The sequence below is a fragment of the Myxocyprinus asiaticus genome, chromosome 12, assembly GCF_019703515.2.
Source record: "Myxocyprinus asiaticus isolate MX2 ecotype Aquarium Trade chromosome 12, UBuf_Myxa_2, whole genome shotgun sequence".
In the NCBI taxonomy this organism is placed as follows: domain Eukaryota; kingdom Metazoa; phylum Chordata; class Actinopteri; order Cypriniformes; family Catostomidae; genus Myxocyprinus; species Myxocyprinus asiaticus.
The window spans coordinates 12,480,177-12,497,849 of NC_059355.1; the positions used below are offsets into that span (position 1 = coordinate 12,480,177).

At 42.7% G+C, this 17,673-nt stretch overlaps 1 protein-coding gene across 3 annotated transcripts in view; it reads right to left on the minus strand.

Moving 5' to 3' along the window:
* Nucleotides 1-17,673, minus strand: part of ptprfa (protein tyrosine phosphatase receptor type Fa) — a 516,187-nt gene that overhangs the window by 144,560 nt on the left and 353,954 nt on the right. For all 3 annotated transcript variants that reach the window (XM_051711353.1, XM_051711352.1, XM_051711351.1), the window contains one exon: nt 378-495. In XM_051711353.1, the coding sequence (XP_051567313.1) occupies nt 378-495 (118 nt within the window). The remainder of the gene's footprint in view (nt 1-377; nt 496-17,673) is intronic.

The following is a 17,673-nucleotide window of genomic DNA, read 5'->3' on the forward strand; positions in this document are numbered from 1 at the left end:
TCTCCCTCCTCTGCACTGGTGTACTGCAGAGAATGCCCCTGGGTGCTTCGGCAGAAATAAGAGTATATTGGGGGTGCCCAAAGCCCCCATCCAAGGCCTGTAGGTTTACGTCGTCTCTGACGGCCAAGGCCTACGGTGCCGCTGGACAAGCCGCCTCCACTCTCCGAGTGACGGAGGTCACGGAGCGGTCTCTCAGGCGGACGATGTCCACATTAGTGGTCCAGGAGCGCCACCTTTGGCTCAACCTGGTCGAGATGGGTGAGGCCTTTGGCCTTTAACAATAAACTTCAAATGAACTCCTTAGGTCTCCTTATCTTTTATGTTGCAAATAAAAACACATCTGTTCCACTCACAAACATACACACAAACTAACACACCTGCCCCTGTCGTGGTCACCATTTTGGCCTTGCTTCTTGCTCCATCTCCCTTAGAGGTGTATGCTGCCACGGTAACAGAATATGTTGTTTCAGGCAACAGACCGGTGATCAACGCCTCCTGAGAAAGAGAGGCAGAGAGACACAGGTAAGTTACTGTCAATAATACAATGGCATAACAGGCAGAGAAATAAGCCCCTTTTCCATCATCGTGCTGAATGGTTCTTGTTGTGAAAACATGCCGTTTTGTGGCTATCCGGGCAAGTTGGCTGTTGGGTTTCGAAATTATGGTATATACTGTAGATATAGTAGATAGTAGCCAACAAGGAGTTAATAGAGCACAACAGTTTCCACTCACTTTTTCAGCTGTCTTGGTTGCAGAAGTATTTTTTTCTATACATTTTTTTCCATAAAGATTTCACAAAATCCATCATAAAAGCCTTGAAACAAATCAACTAGCTTACTACAAAAAATATATATATATTTTTTAACTAGTAAAACTACCCACACATTCTTAAAATAAGACAAAATTACTTGAGAAACAGAATGACATAGGATATGTTGGACACATTTCACTAAATGTAGCAAAATAAGACAAAAATATAGCCGCAAGTGGCAATCATCGGTGTCCAAGCACATGTGAAGAAATGACCAAAATAATCAGAATTGACAGAAATGATCCAGTGGATGCCAAATAATACAAATTGACAGAATAGATCCTGCCTAAACTAAATTAGTTGAAAAGTGAATTGGGTACCAGAATTTTGAAGCTGCAAAAAGCACAAAGGCAGCATAAAATTTATCCATATGACTCCAGTGGCTAAATCCATATCTTTTGTAGCAAAATGACAAAATGATAGATGTGGATGAGAAACTGATCAATGTTTGTTGATCAATGATCAAAGTCTTTTTTTTACTATAAACTCTTTGGCGATATGCACAATGAATGTGAATGGAGGAGAGGGTCTCTGATTTTATTACTGTATACACAGGTGCGGTAGGTAGGGCAGAGCCCCACCTAAAAATCTATCCATTTGAAAACAAAGATCCACACTATAAATTTCCAATAATGTAATTTGTTAACCCATAATGTATTCAAAATGCTGAAATAGATATTTAAAAGCATGCCTAGAATATTTTTTTAAATCGTAAATAATTTATCTGAAAACTCTCTTACACTTTGTATGATATAGATACATGCATGTGGGGCAGAGAAACTGCTGCCCTCCTGAACACCACAGTGTCAGTCATTTTTCCAATAGAAATCTGTGGTCAAATATGGTACTGCAATGAGCCCTTATTGAGATGCAATGGGGCAGAAATGAGTCTGCCCATAATGAAGTACAAACTAAAGGTAACTTTAGAATTAGTGTGCTCCAGCAGTCTCACAGACTGCGAACATGGCGACCACTACTGATAAACTTGTGCGTAACAGTGTGTCATTCTATTTCAAATTCACACAAACTGGCCATCAAACAACTTGGTCCTGACAAGCCAGACATAATAAAATGGTTTGAAAATCAAAAGACAAGGGCAGGTGATAAGACATTGTATTTATTGTATGATGAAAAATTGTATATCAAAAAGCCTTAGCTCTCTATTTTTCCCATATGTAGCCTAATTGTTTTGTACTTATTTTGCAAGGGGACAGAGGGATGTATACAGTAGCGTGTATACAGTTTAAGCATTTGAAAACATTTCTACTGCAAAACTCTTTACAACTGGAAACTTACTGTGATTTAAAACATTGTTATTATTATTATTAAAAGCATGTTTTGTATTTATTGTTAGCTCTGTGAAAACTTGTAAATGGCATATAGTTCTGTTTATGTACGTAGACAGATATTTATATTCATAGCTTTCTCTGCCTCTTCTCCCTGGGCTTGTTTAATAACACTTAACATAATAAAACTATATTTGATTTAGATTTTTATCTTCAACAAATTAACATTCCATGGTAAATTGTTCTTATTTAAAATAATAAAATCATTATGTTCTTAGAGTGCCACCTTGTGGTGGAATAATGCAAGGATACCACATATTGTGTCATCCACTTGTGTTTGAAGAATGAGTTGAACGAGTTGAAGAAAGAAAACTAGCGCTCAGAGCAAGATCTGCCCCACCTATATCTGTGGTCATGAGCCGGAATACATCAATCATTATGTTACTATGTTACTGCAGGATTAATGTGTTGCTTAAAGTGCAAGCAAAAACAGTATAATAACAAAATGAAAGCGTGGAAAAAACTGGTGCATCGTTTCTGCGCTTGCCATTCAGCAAGTCGCACAGTAAAAAATATGTTACATTTTCTGTTTGGATAAATATTCGTGCTTGATGACAAATCCAAGTGCTATTTGCATATCATATAAAGTTAATATTTATTGCATCAATAATTAGATGAAATGTCATGTGTAGGCAAATAAGATCCATGTTTAAATCGAGCTGAGTCATAGAACGAAAAACAAACTAGAAGCGTGTAAAGACGGTTATACATGGGATTTTAGTATAGTCATACACATTCACGATAAATTTATTGCATCTATTGCATTTATTATTACCTTTCTTCACTAAGCAGACGCTTTTATCCAAAGCAACTGACAAAAAGAAGCTATTCTTCCAAAGGAGAAATTAAGAAGAAATAAGCTGTTTATTTAATAATTTATTTATCTGATTTACAAGGAGTGGCTGAATGGCAAAACATTTCAGTATTAACTGTTAGTACTCTTTGAAGACATTTCTTGTCGTGTGGCTCCCTCTGGTGGACAAAAAGTACAACAGCCTATTTATATACAATTACAGCATCAATTACAGTTTTAAAATAGCTATTTCTTACGTTACAGCTCTGCCAAATTGATGAAAATTGGCATGTTACCTCAGAATGTTCTCTTGTCAATGTGTTTCAAGTTTTGTTAAGTTTGAATTTTTTGCTCACAAGATACAGGCCAATTAGTAATTACAGGCCAAACCAAAAAACTATTCGCTTATATCTTTGGAATGATTTGACATATCAAAATTATTTTGATAACTTTTGTCAGGAGGGTCTGCAGATGATGTATACCAAGTTTTGTGCAAATAGGACAAACGGCCTAAGACAAGTTCGAAAAAGTATGTTTTTCAAAAAAATCTAAATGGTAGAAACAAAAATCCATGTGATCATATCCTTTAGGGGCACTAACGGATTTGGAGAAACAAAAAAATATATTCTAGCCTATAAAGTTCCGGAGTTATTAGCAAAAACTCAAATTAGCTTACTATAGTGCCACCGTATGGCCTATTCTCACAAAATGTAATATACAGCTTCCTGTAGAAACCCTTCTTGTGCATAATACGTTTCAAGACCATCAACCATTCACAATTCAAGTTATTAGGTGCTGAAGTTTGATTGGCTGCTGGCAGACATTTTTGTGAATTTGTCGAATCAGTTTTTTAAGAATATGTTAGCATTTGAACCAAAGAAGATCCATATTTAATTTGAACTTTGTCACTCAAACGGCTGCAAAGTTATCACAGTTTTTAGCTGTAGTGTCCCCTAGGGGTGGAATTCTACGAAACTTTGCTGACATCTTCTAAACGTCCTGCTGACTATGTGTCCCGAGTTTGGTTACATTTGAAGTTTGCATTAGATATTGATCAATTACTCAATTTGCGTTAAACCGAAGGAATTAAAGCGTTAATATCTTTGGAAATATTTTACGTATAGAAATTCTTTTGATAACTTTTTGTCAGGGGAGTCTGCTTATGATGTATACCAAATGTCATGCCGATCAGACTAACGCCTAGGAGGAGTTCGAAAAAGTAGGTTTTTCAAAAAAATCAGAATGGCGGAAAAAAATTATAGAAATGAAATCGGATATACGTTTTGTATGGCTTGACTCAAGGAATCAGAGGAAAAAAGAATTTTGAGTCTAGCCCTTACGGTACCACAGTTATGAACACAAATGCAAAGGTGCTTATTATAGCGCCACCTAGTGTCTGACGGATGTGTGTGTGGGTGCTTTAGTAGTGGGGGTGATTTGGAACCATTCTGTCAAATTTGGAATCACTATGATTTATGGTCTCTGTTGCCCAGACACTTTTAGGGTAGAAGAAATAATAATAATAATAAATATAGCTGCAAGCGACTATTGTCAGGGGCCAAGCACATATGGCGAGATGCCCAAAACAAACCAGTTTGACAGAAAAGATCCTGTGGATGCTGTGGACAGCTATTTTGGTGTGACATTTCACCTGCTTTGAGCACAGTTGCAAAAATAGGATTGTCTTAAGTTATAACTCCCTCTTAAAAAGAATATATTTGCTTATATCTTTGGATCATTTGACACATCAAAATTCTTTTGATTACTTTTTGTCAGGAGGGTCTGTAGATGATATATACCAAGTTTCGTGAGAATCAGGCAAACGGCTGAAAAAAAAAACAATTCTTGCAGAAATGGAAATTCAAGTGACCATATCATTGTGAGGCACTGGTGGATTCAGAGAAGCTACACATTTGTATCCGGAGTTATGAGCAAAATCGCGAATTAGCTAATTATACCGACACCGTGTGGCCGATTGTCACAAAATTTTATATGCAGCTTTGAGTTAACACCCTACTTGTGTAAAGTAATTTCCATAACCCTTGGCCATTCCAAAAATGAGTTATAAGGTGCTGAAATTTGATTGGCTGGCGGCTGCCATTTTTGTTAATTTGTCGAATCTATTTTTTAAGAATATCTTAGCATTTGAACCAAAGAAGATGCATATTTAATTTGAACTTTGTCGCTCAAATGGCTGCAAAGTTATGACAGTTTTTTAGTTGTAGTGCCTCCTAGGGGCAGAATTGTACGAAACTTTGTTGACATCTTCTAAATGTCCTGTTGTCTATGTGCACCACGTTTGGTTACATTTGGAGTTTGCGATGAGTAGATATTGATCAATTACTCAAATTGAGTTAAACCGAAGAAATTTTATCGTTAATATCTTCGGAACGATTTGACATATCGAAATTCTTTTGACAGCTTTTTGTCAGGAGGGTCTGTAGATAATGTATACCAAATTGTATGCTGATGAACAAATACAATAGGGTTCCTGCACCTTCGGTGCTTGGAGCCCTAAATATTCCGTTAGGTGAATCACAACATTACAAACTTTGATTTGAAGCAAAAAAGTATTTAAAAATCAGACAAAAAGACAAAGGTACAAGTGGGAACTTCAATCCAGTAATTCTGCTATTAAACAAGATTTTTTTAAATTATATTAAAATAACTAAACTGATGGCTTCAGCAAAAGCTTTTACCATCCATTAAAGGAATATTCCAGGTTCAATACAAATTAAGCTCAATCAAAAGCATTTGTGGCATAATGTTGATTACCACAAAAAATAATTTCGACTTTTTAAAAAAAAAGCACAAATCGAGGTTAAAGAGACACTTACAATGAAAGTGAATGGAAATATTTGGAGGGTTTAAAGGCAGAAATGTGAAGCTTATAATTTTATAAAAGCACTTACATTATTTCTTCTGTTTAAACGCATGCATTATTTGAGCTGTAAATATGTATAAATTGTCATTTTTACAGTCATTTTAGGGTTTTAGGTTTTTTTATATTACATCGTCATGGCAACAAAGTTGTAAAATTGGCTATAACTTTACACAGAAAAGTTAGTAAGTGATTTTATCACACTAAAATCATGTTAAAACACATATTGTTTGTCTTGTGGCTATACTTTTGAAACAGTGAGTATTTTAATGTAAAAAACAAAATTGGCTTCCATTGTAAGTGTCTCACTGAAACCCAGATTTTTGCTTTTTATTTTTTTTGTTTTTGTTTTTTTTAAAAAAGAAGAGGAACAAGTCAAAATAATTTTTGTGGTAATCAATATTATGCCACAAATGCTGTTAATTGAGCTCAACTTGAAATGAACCCCGAATATTCCTGGACTGTCTTTAAAGGTTTATAATTTATTCTTATGAAGAAGAAGAAAAAAAAAAGGGGGGGGGGGGGGGGGATTATTACTTCTGTGGATGTTAGTGAAATTTTGGACTAAAACTACAGTCCAGCTTAGTAAGCTACTGTTATCTTTGCTCAACAAGGTTTCATAATGGTATGAGCGGACGTTGTAATTTCTAGAATTAAATTGCTTTATAATTAAAGCAAATTGTCTAATTCTATGTTCTTTTTAAGAATTTTCACAGAATTCTGCATATAAGGTCTTCAGCTGATGATTTACCCATTTGGCAAATTCGTGATTAGCTAGTGGTCACCACGGTCCTTTCAAACATATACCATGGTGAATGCAGTATTATGTACTAATACAGCACTACAGTTCTATGGTTACCATGGTGAATTTTGGTATGGGACCTCACAGTCATAAAGGTTAATCAGTTAAATAACAAGTATAAAATATTTTCAGCCAAATTTTAATTGAAATTTCTGCAGGTCTTTCTTTTTATAGCACAAAAGGTGTGTTAATCTCTCTGTTCATTCAGCCCGTGGAACCGACTTTACAGCCAAACCTATTACAGTATGATGAATGTGTGATGTGGTTGGTTCCTAATGTGAACATGTTTTTTATTCCCTGAGATCTGCATTATTTTTGGTCATAAATCTATTTTTATTTAGTTTCACAGCTAGTATGCACGTCTACCCGTCTGGCAGTACCATTCTAGTAGATCTTGTTTTCTCTGACAGATTCCAGCTTGTATATTTGATTTAAAAAAGCTGCAAAACTATCAGTATCTATAGATCAGAGGTGCCCAAACTAGGGCCCACAGGCCAAAGTTGGCCCGTGATTACCTTTGATTTGGCCCACCTTGCCATAGATGACAAGAGTGAAAAAAATAGAAGAAGAAAAAAATATGGCATTGATGCAGCTCTTCGATTTTAATTAATCTTTTTGTTTCAACATTTTTTGTTTTATTTTTGCATTACAAAAACTATAGCTTATTTGAAAAGTAGAGAATATAAATGATTTCATTTTTAAAAATGTATATGTGTACTTCAGTGACCTTTAAATAAGTGCTGTCTGAAAGTTCGCTCCATTGGCCATCCCAGGTGCCACCCCAAAATCTTTACTATGACTGGCCAGCTCCAAAGTTGGAGGTGGGCATTCAATACTGCCAGACAGAATCTAGTTGGTTTAAAATGGAGCGGGAACTGAAGCAGTGTCAAGAAATGACAGGTAATTAGGTGGACTCACGGAACAGTGCGTACAGTCATCCAAAATGAAATATGGTTTGAGTGTGCACTATATGTTGTGCAGCATTTCATATCCGCCTGAACGCGACCATTGAAGTGCACTGTGAAGCGGGCTTGATAAAGTCAGGTGAGGGAGCATTTCAATATAAACAACGGTTCCATTCACTCCAAACATCGCACAACATTACGACAAGCACTATAAGTGAACTGACCAGTACTCTCAAAAATCCCTTTTCTGCCCTGCCAGCATGACAAAACGGTAATGCAGTAAACTAATTCTTCATATTTCATCTTCTTATTCTGACTAAAACCCGTTTTGGGGTGTGTATGACATACTGTAATTTGTTTGTCAAACGTTTCGTTTACTTGCAACTATCTGCCTAAAAACAGTTAGCTGCAAGTTTTTTAATAACCATAAGATACAATGCCATATTTCAGCAGGTTCTTAATCATAATCATATTTTGGAGTCAATGAAATTAAAAGGCCTCTCATTTTTTTATTTGCAGAAATGTGCTTTGTAGCTTTTATTTCCTTTCATAATGTAATGCATTCAGCCTTAATCCATCGCCTCTTAAGGAAAGAAGAAAAAGTACAATTCAAGTTTTTGATATCACAACAGGAAAACAGTTTTCATGTCAAATAAATGAAGGCTAAATGCATTAATTACGCAAAAACATTTTACAGCATTGTTTAATTAAATAATCCTATTACATTTGGCAGTCCCAATAAATGGTAATACTGAATAAAATCCAAGACAATGTGTAGCCTAGGTCTATGATAAGTGTCATGCCTCCACCTGACTTTCTCCCAATTCACCGTTCACTATCCCCTGACTTCTAATCTCCTCCACCTGTAATCAATTTCGCACCTCATCAAGGACTGCATATATACTCACCTCAGCCCAGTATTCATTGTCTAGTCTAACCTAGGACTTTACAGACCACACTACTCAGTGTTGTGTTGTTTACTTACCCGCATAGCGTGTATCTTCATCCTCCCTCACCTCTGCCTTCATTCGTCAGTGTTCATATAGTCTGCTGCAAGTTACATCCTTGTCTACTGTCATCAAGTCTACCTCCAGTTAAGTTTTCTACCTGTTGTGCTTAGCAGTGTTAATAAAGTTTCAGCTTTTGGGTTCATCCTCAGTTCTGGTGTGTCTGCATTTTTACAGAAGATTAGACCGTACACATGGACCCAGCGGAGACTGACCTTCCTCTCTCCCCTGACATGATCGAAAGATTAGTCAATGAGTTTCGTCGAACGCTCACCACCGCAATCTCAGCACCTCTTTCGACGAGACAAATTCCCAGTCGACAAGAGCCGACCGATCCTCAATCATCACTCACTGCATCGCCATCTTCCACTTCTGCCACTTCTTATCCAATGATCTCGACAGGTCCAATCACCACACCAGCACCCTACTCTGGATCGGCGGAGGACTGCAGCGGTTTCCTGTTACAATACTCCCTCGTAATAGAGATGCATCCTCATCAATTCAATACAGAGCGTGCAAAAATGGCATTTATCATCACTCAGCTCTCCGGGAAAGTGTTGCAGTGTGGCACTACTTTATGGGAACATAATGGACCTGTTACACAATCGTATGAGCAGTTCACCAATCATTTCAGAGAGGTTTTCAGCCACCCTGCTGGAGACTCTCACAGCCATGAACAACTTCTCTGCCTAAGGCAGGGTAAGCGCTCCATAAGCGATTATGCAATCCAATTCAGGACCTTAGCTGCAGTCAGCGGATTTAACAAACCAGCCTTACTTACCACTTATCATCGGGGACCTGAACCTGCATTGAGATTACAACTCTCGGGGTATGACGACACCATAGGACTGCAATGTTTTATTCAGCTCTCCATCTGGGTCGCATGCGGTCTTGCCTAGCTGAAGGTTCCTCTTCACAACCACCCTTATCATTCTGCATGCCAAACCGTGACTATGACTCTGCACTCTAACAGATGCAAGTGGATTCCACTAAGTTAATGCCCACGGAGTGCCAATGACGCATTCAAAACCGGCTTTCTCTCTACTGTGGATCGGCTGTTCACCTCTTACTCGACTGCCCAGTTCGTCCCGCGAATGATGGTGAGCTCCATCCAATCATCTCCTACTATTCACTCTCCAATATACACACAAGTCACGATCTCCTTTGCCACCATTCTCTTTCTGTGTCTGCCCTCATTAATTCAGGCTCCATGAGGAACTTCATCTCCAAGGCATTCTGCCAGCAACTCCAGCTCAGCACAGTCTCTCGATCCCCGTCAATCCCAATCCACTCCGTAGTTGGCCAACCCTTGGGTAAAGGCTACATCACCCACCAAACTCCTTCAGTAACACTCCAGGTGGGTGTGTGCCATATTGAAACACTTCCCTTCCTTGTGCTGGATGGCTCCACCACTGATGTGGTTCTTGGCAGACCCTGGTTAATTCATCATGCTCCCACTGTGTCCTGGACTACTGGAGAAATTCTCTCTTGGAGTGACTCCTGTTTTCATGAATGCCTGGTTCTTCCTCTGCATCGCCAGAACAGCTTTATTGCTATTGCGGCTCCAAAACCAGCTCAGTTGTACACCACCTCCATTGAAAGCCCCACAAGTGAAGTCAAGGTTCAGATCCCGTATACATACCAAACCTATCTAGAAATATTCAGCCCTCAGAAAGCCACCCAACTACCTCCCCATTGATCTTCGGACTGTGCCATCGAGTTACTACCTGGAGCACCACTTCCCTGGGGTCGCATCTACCCTCTTTCTCTGCCAGAACAGAAGGCCATGGAGGAGTATATTGAGGAAGTTCTCCAACAAGTATACATTCGACCATCCATGTCTCCTGCTGCTTCATGTTTCTTTTTTGTGGCCAAGAAAGAAGGCTTGCACCCTTGTATTGATTAACATGCCCTAAATGAAGTCACCATCAAGTAGCGCTATCCCATTCCCCTGGGCCCTGCTGCCCTAGAATCCTTATGAGGAGCCACTATGTTCACCAAACTTGACCTGCGGAGTGCTTATAACCTCATCTGCATCCGCCGTGGAGACGAGTGGAAGACTGCCTTTGTCACCCCAACAGGCCACTATGAATATCTAGTGATGCCATATGGCCTGGCCAATGCTCCATCTGTGTTTCAGGGCTTCATGAATGAGATTCTTTAGGAATATCTCCATCGCTTTGTCCTCGTCTATATCGATGGCATCCTCATCTTTTCAAAATCACTTTCTGAGCACACTCGGCATGTTATGACAGTCCTTCAGCACCTCCGTGAACACCAGTTGTTTCACAAAGCGTAGAAGTGATCCTTCCATCAGTCTTCCGTCCAGTTCTTTGGGTATAACATCAGTCCAGAGGCGGTGCAGATGGATCCGGGAAAGGTCCAGGCAGTTCAAGATTGGCCGCAACCCCCCACCATGAAACAACTCCAATGTTTCCTAGGATTCACCAACTTTTACTGCATTCAAGAACTTTAGTTCCATTGCTGCTTCTCATACCTCCCTCCACAAGGCTAAGCCCAAGTCCCTGTCTTGGTCCTCCATTGCCAACCTGGCCTTCCAAACTCTCAAAGGGGCATTTACCACCGCACCAATCCTCAAACATCCTGACCCAGAGTGATAATTTGTGGTAGAAGTTGACGCTTCAACCACCGGCATCAGGGCCATCCTATCTCAGCAGCAGGGGAATCCTCCTAAACTCCATCCATGTGCCTTCTCAAAAAAACTATCCCCCGTGGAGCAAGACTATGATATTGGGAACAGAGAACTACTTGCCATTAAACTAGCACTAGATGAGTGGTGTCATTGGCTCGAAGGAGCACATCACCTCTTCCAAGTCATAACTGATCACCGCAACCTTGAATATCTCCAGGAAGCTCAGCGGTTAAATCCTTGCCAGGCCAGGTGGGCTTTATTTTTCACCCATTTCCAGTTTACTGTCACCTATCATCCAGGGTCAAAGAATTCCAAGGCAGATTCTCTCTCCCACCTCTATTCTTCAGAAACTCCCAACTCCAGCCTGAAACCATCCTGCCTCTGTCCATCATTATCAGCCCCATCCAATGGACGAACAAATTGTGGAAGCCTCGCAAGCCAACCCAGCTCTGCCGGGATGTCCCGCGGGGTGATTGTATGTTCCAGTAAGTCTTCGTCAACCTCTCCTGGAATCCCTCCTCTCCTCCCTGGGCACTGGCCATCCAAGCATAAGCCAGACACACTCGCTCTTCCGCAATCGCTATTGGTGGCCCCGAATGCATCTCCCTGCAGGAAAACTCCTACCACTGCCTGTTCCTTGTCGTCCCTGGTCCCATCTCAGAGTGGATTTCATCACTGACCTTCCATCATCCCATGGCAATACCTGCGTGTTGGTCACAGTCGATCGCTTCTCCAAGGCCTGTCGTCTGGTCCCCCTCAAGGGTCTACCCACTGCCTTGGAGACTGTAGAGACTCTATTCCATTAAGTCTTCCGGAACTTCGGTCTCATGGAGAACATTGTGTTGGACCACAGCCCCCAGTTCATCTCTAGGGTATGGAAGGCATTCTTCTCCCTCCTAGGGATATCGGTTAGTCTCTCTTCGGGATACCACCCTCAAACTAACAGGCAGATGGAATGTAAGATCCAGGAGATAGGCTGCTTTCTGAGAACTTAATGCCACAGCCATCAGACCAGTTGGAGCCATTTTCTTCCATGGGCCGAGTACGCCCAGAACTCTCTTGGCCAACCTACCACGGGACTCACCCCCTTTCAGTGCGTACTCGGCTTCCAACCTCCCCTATTCCCTTGGTCTGGGGAACCATCCAATGTCCCCGCGATCAACAACTGGTTCCAGGAGAGTGAGAGGGTCTGGGATTCCGCCCATGTCCATCTTCAAAGAGCCATTCACCACCAGAAAAACCAGGCTGATACTCGACGTTCGGATCCACCACAGTACCAACCTGGGGAGAAGGTCTGGCTCTCGACCAGAGACATCTGTTTACGACTCCTCTGCAAAAAAAGTCCCCATTATATAGGTCCCTTCACTATAGTCAATCAAATCAATCCAGTCACTTACCGTCTTAAATTACAATGTTCGCATCACACCAACCTTCTATGTCTTTCTGCTGAAATCTCATCACCCCGCTTCCTCTCCTTCCTCCACAGAATCAGGTGTGGTTGATGAACCCCCTCTGCCGCTGATACTCGAGGAGGGCCCGGCGTATTCAGTGCGAGACATTCTGGACTCTCAGTGTCAGAGGGGTCGTCTCGTGTACCTTGAGGCCTGGGAGGGGTACGGCCCAGACGAGAGGTTCTGGGTACCTTGGGATGACATCCTGGACCCCACTCTACTTGCCTACTTCCACGCCATTCACCCGGACCATCCAGCTCCACGTGGGAGAGGTCGTCCATGACGTGGGGGTGCCGGTCCACCTGACTCTCTCCCAATTCACCGTTCACTATCCCCAGACTTCTAATCTCCTCCATCTGTAATCAGTCATGCACCTCATCAAGGACTGCATATATACTCACCTAAGCACAGTATTTATTGTCTAATCTAACCTAGGACTTTACAGACCGCACCACTCAGTGCTGTGTTGTTTACTTACCCACAAAGCTTGTATCTTCATCATCCTCCCTCGCCTCTGCCTTAGTTCGTCAGCGTTCATATAGTCTGCTGCAAGTTACATCCTTGTCTACTGTCATCAAGTCTTCCTCCAGTTAAGTTTTCTACCTGTTGTATTTAGTGTTAATAAAGTTTCCGCGTTTGGGTTCATCCTCAGTTCTGGTGTGTCTGCACCATTACAATAAGAAATATCTTTAATATCTTTGTCACAAAACAAAACAATATCTTACTTTATAGTATTACATCATGCCATTGTATATTCATCTATCCAAAACTGTACAGAACTACAGTGTATTCAATGCTCTGTTCTTAAAGAGACAGTAACCATGTTTTAGAGAGATTCTTACATTTAGTTGTTTAGCAGACATTTTATCCAAAGTGACTCACAAATGAGAAAGAGACACAACATACATATATGCACCATTTACTTTTGGCCCACTGCCTTCAGCCAAGTTTGATTTTTGGCCCTTCATAGGAAAAAGTTTGGGCACCTCTGCTATAGATAGTAATCTAAAGAAAAACAGTGTGCAGAAAAATGGGGAAAATTTAAGCAAGTATTTTTAATTTTTTTCAACATATCTGATTGGAAGGAAATATAGTGTTTTTGTCTGGGAGCCCTGCAGAAGTCTGAAATCAGCTGCTAAAAACCTTCTTAAAGGTGCACTCAGTACTTTTTCCTCATTAAAAAAGTTTTACTAACGAAATTAATAGTCACTTTGAAATTTATGTAAAAATTATGAGCACTGACATGCCCAATATTAAAGATGATTATGAAGAGATGAAAACTCTAGTCATATCAATAACCTTATTAAAGCTGTTTTATTCCACATGGAGAGGGTTTCATCATGGGTGCTGCCATGTTAGGATCACATGACCAGCTGAATACTTCTAGCTTAATCTCAATAACCCTGTTATTGGACGCTTTCACTCATGAATTAAATGAATGGCTGACTGTGAATTGTACATGTTTTACAATGGTAACTGAAAACTATTACGCTTAAATACACCGCAACGTGCCAGCGTAAGTCCAAAATGACACATTTTTTCTCCCCTTTTCTCCCCAATTTAGAATGCCCACTTCCCAATGTGCTCTAAGTCCTCGTGGTGGCATAGTGACTCGCCTCAATCCGGGTGGCATAGGACAAATCTCAGTTGCCTCCACGTCTGAGACCATCAGTCCACACATCTTATGAAGTGGCTTGTTGAGCATGTTATTGCGGAGAAATAGCGTGTGTGGAGGCTTCACACTATTCTCCACGGCATCCACGCACAACTCACCATGTGCCCCACCGAGAGTGAGAACCACATTATAGCGACCATGAGTAGGTTACCTCATGTGACTCTACCCTCCCTAGCAACTAGGCCAAATTGGTTGCTTAGGAAACCTGGCTGGAGTCACTCAGCACGCCCTGGATTCAAACTCGTGACTCCAGGGGTGATAGGCAGTGTCTTTACTCGCTGAGCTACCCAGGACCCCACAAAGTGCACCTTTAAACTTTCACCATTAAATATAGATCTATAGATTTCTAGTTTGCATTTTCATGGGAAACTTCAGTTGCAATACAGAAATAAACTGGTACAAGCAAACACTTCCAAAACATATATACAGACACAAGACTTGTGCATGCTCTGTAGAAGTAGTTTAGATAGTAAATCTATCAAACTAACAATTGTTCATGCTTATAAACACAAAAAGTTTAACTTCAGCTTAAAAGACATGATAAAACTGTCGCTATATATTACATATAATATCTGATTACCTTCCCCTTCAGTGAGTGAGCTCTGAACTCGAGTACAACTGCGACCCAGTCATTGAGTCTGTGAGTTTAACAGATCAGTCTGACAAAATTTTTTTTGGTGAACTGGATCAACTGATCCGCTGAATGATTTGAAAGTATCGATTCGTTCATGAATCAGACATTGCTGCTTCTCTTGTGAACACTCCAAGGAAAAGTAGGGCACATGTTAAGATTTTCCAGTGAATAATGACTTAAATTTTGTTCCCTATCTGTCACTCACTCGACGTTGGTGTCGATGTAGTGACACTAGGGGTCACTCTTGGGAGCCCGAGACACCTCTGGTCTTTGATAAAAGGCGAATGAAAATTGGCGAGTGGTATTTGCATGCCACTCCCCCGGACATACGGGTATAAAAGAAGCTGGTATGCAACCACTCATTCAGATTTTCTCTTCGGAGGCGAACGGTCATGCTCATTGAGCTGAATACTACTGTTCATTCACCTCTGCTGGATCTGACGGCGCATTTCAGTGGCTTCTCCCTCCTCTGCATTGGTGCACTGCAGAGAATGCCCCTGGGCGCTTCGGCAGAAAAACTAGAGAGTATATTTTCTGAAAGAGCATTTTTCCCCTCTAAAAGAGTATATATTTCTCTAAAAGAGCGCACACACGGAACGTCTTTTTAAAGACGCGTCTTTTTAAAGATGCTTTTCCGATTGTGTGTTATTCCTGGTTGTGCTCGTTATCTCTCGCCTTCTAACGGTCACGATCGCTGTCTTTCGTGTCTGGGCACTGCTCACGCGGAGACAGTGTTCGTGGATGGTCATGTTCTCATTGTGAGAATATGTCCATGGCAACGTTGCGGTCGCGGCTCGCCTTCGTAAGAAAGCGAGCCACCCCAGAGGCTCCCGCCTCGGTCCTTTTACCCACGGGTTTGAGGCCAGCGCGGCTAGCACTGGGGGTGATTTGGGGTGCCTAAAGCCCCCGTCCAAGGCCTGTAGGTTTACGTCGTCTCTGACGGCCAAGGCCTACGGTGCTGCTGGACAAGCCGCCTCCGCCCTGCACGCCATGGCTCTCCTGCAAGTCCACCAAGGCGCTAAAGGAACTGCACGAGGGTAGTTCTGCCCCGGGATTGATGCAGGAACTGCGCTCGGTGACTGACCTCACTCTCTGAGCGACGGAGGTCACGGCGCGGTCTCTCGGGTGGACGATGGCCACACTAGTGGTCCAGGAGCGCCACCTTTGGCTCAACCTGGTCGAGATGGGTGAGGCCGACAAGACATGATTCCTTGCTGCCCCCATTTCCCAGGCGGGCCTATTCTGCGACACCGTCGAGGACTTTGCCCAGCAGTTCTCGATGGTAGAGCAGTACATGAATGCTAGCCGGCATATCCTGTCCCAGCGTGGCTCAAGATCCCGCACCCCGTCTACTCATCTCAAAGGGCGTCCCCCTGCAGTGACTGCACTGGCTCCGCCGCAGCCCGCCCCTTCGGCCCGGCCCCGGCGTGAAGCCCACCGCAGGAAGCAGACGCCACCCATCTCGCGGCTGCCCAGAACCCATGAAAGGCTTCAAAGCGCCCTTGAGACGGGCGACCCAGGGACAACGAAACCCGCTGCTCTGGAGCTGGTAAGCAGATCTTCATCTTTTTGTTACCTTTTGCATTTTGCGCTGCATGCCCAAGTGGCTGCAGTACTCAAGAGCTCAGCAAGAGTGGTTTCCTTGTTCCCTGGGTCACATATCCGGTGTGTACGGCCATCATCACGACCACCGTCCACCACTCCATTTGGCAGGTTTGGCACTCCAGCGGCGGTCTCCCGCCCCTGAGCGCCCAGCTGTGGCACAAATCCACCCCCGATGTGACAGTCTCCATGGGTCATGAGGACAGGCCTCTTCCTCCCCCGTCCCAGGCTGTTCCGGGGGTGGTCACAAGGAGCCAGGTAAGTGCTTCGATGTCCTTAGACTCAGCACGGCCACGACGTGGTGTGGCACCTCGAGCTCCGACCCGTCGCGAGGCCCCACCTGCCTGTACATCCGATGACGTTGTCCCTTTGGTCCCCCTTGCGCGGAACTTGGACGCATGGCTTGCGCTTTCCAATCCGTCACGAGGGCGGGTCCGGACCGTACGACTCGGCTGTGCGATTCACTTCGCCGGGCATCCGCCCAGGTTCAGCGGTGTCCACTTCACCTTAGTGAAAGACGAAAACGCTGCTACCTTGAGCGGAGATCACTACCCTCCTACGGTAGGACGCGATAGAACCTATCCCTCCAGCTGAGATGAAGAAAGGGTTTTACAGCCCCTACTTCATCGTACCGAAAAAAGGTGGTGGGTTGCAGCCAATCTTGGACCTGCGAGTACTGAACCGGGCTTTACACAGACTCCCGTTCAAGATGCTGACACAAAGACGCATTCTAGCGAGCATCCGGCATCAAGATTGGTTCACGGCAGTAGACCCGAAGGATGCGTGCTTTCATGTCTCGATCCTTCCTCGACACAGACCCTTCCTTCGGTTCGCGATCGAGGGTCAGGCGTATCAATACAAAGTCCTCCCTTTCGGCCTGTCCCTGTCTCCTCACATCTTTACGAAGATCGCAGAGGCTGCCCTTGCCCCGTTAAGGGAGGTGGGCATTCGCATTCTCAACTATCTCGACGAATGGCTAATCTCAGCTCACTCTCGAGATGTGTTATGCGCACACAGGGTCCTGATGCTCTCACACCTCAGCCAATTAGGGCTTCGGGTCAACTGGGAAAAGAGCAAGCTCCTCCCGGTTCAGAGCATCTCTTTTCTCGGTTT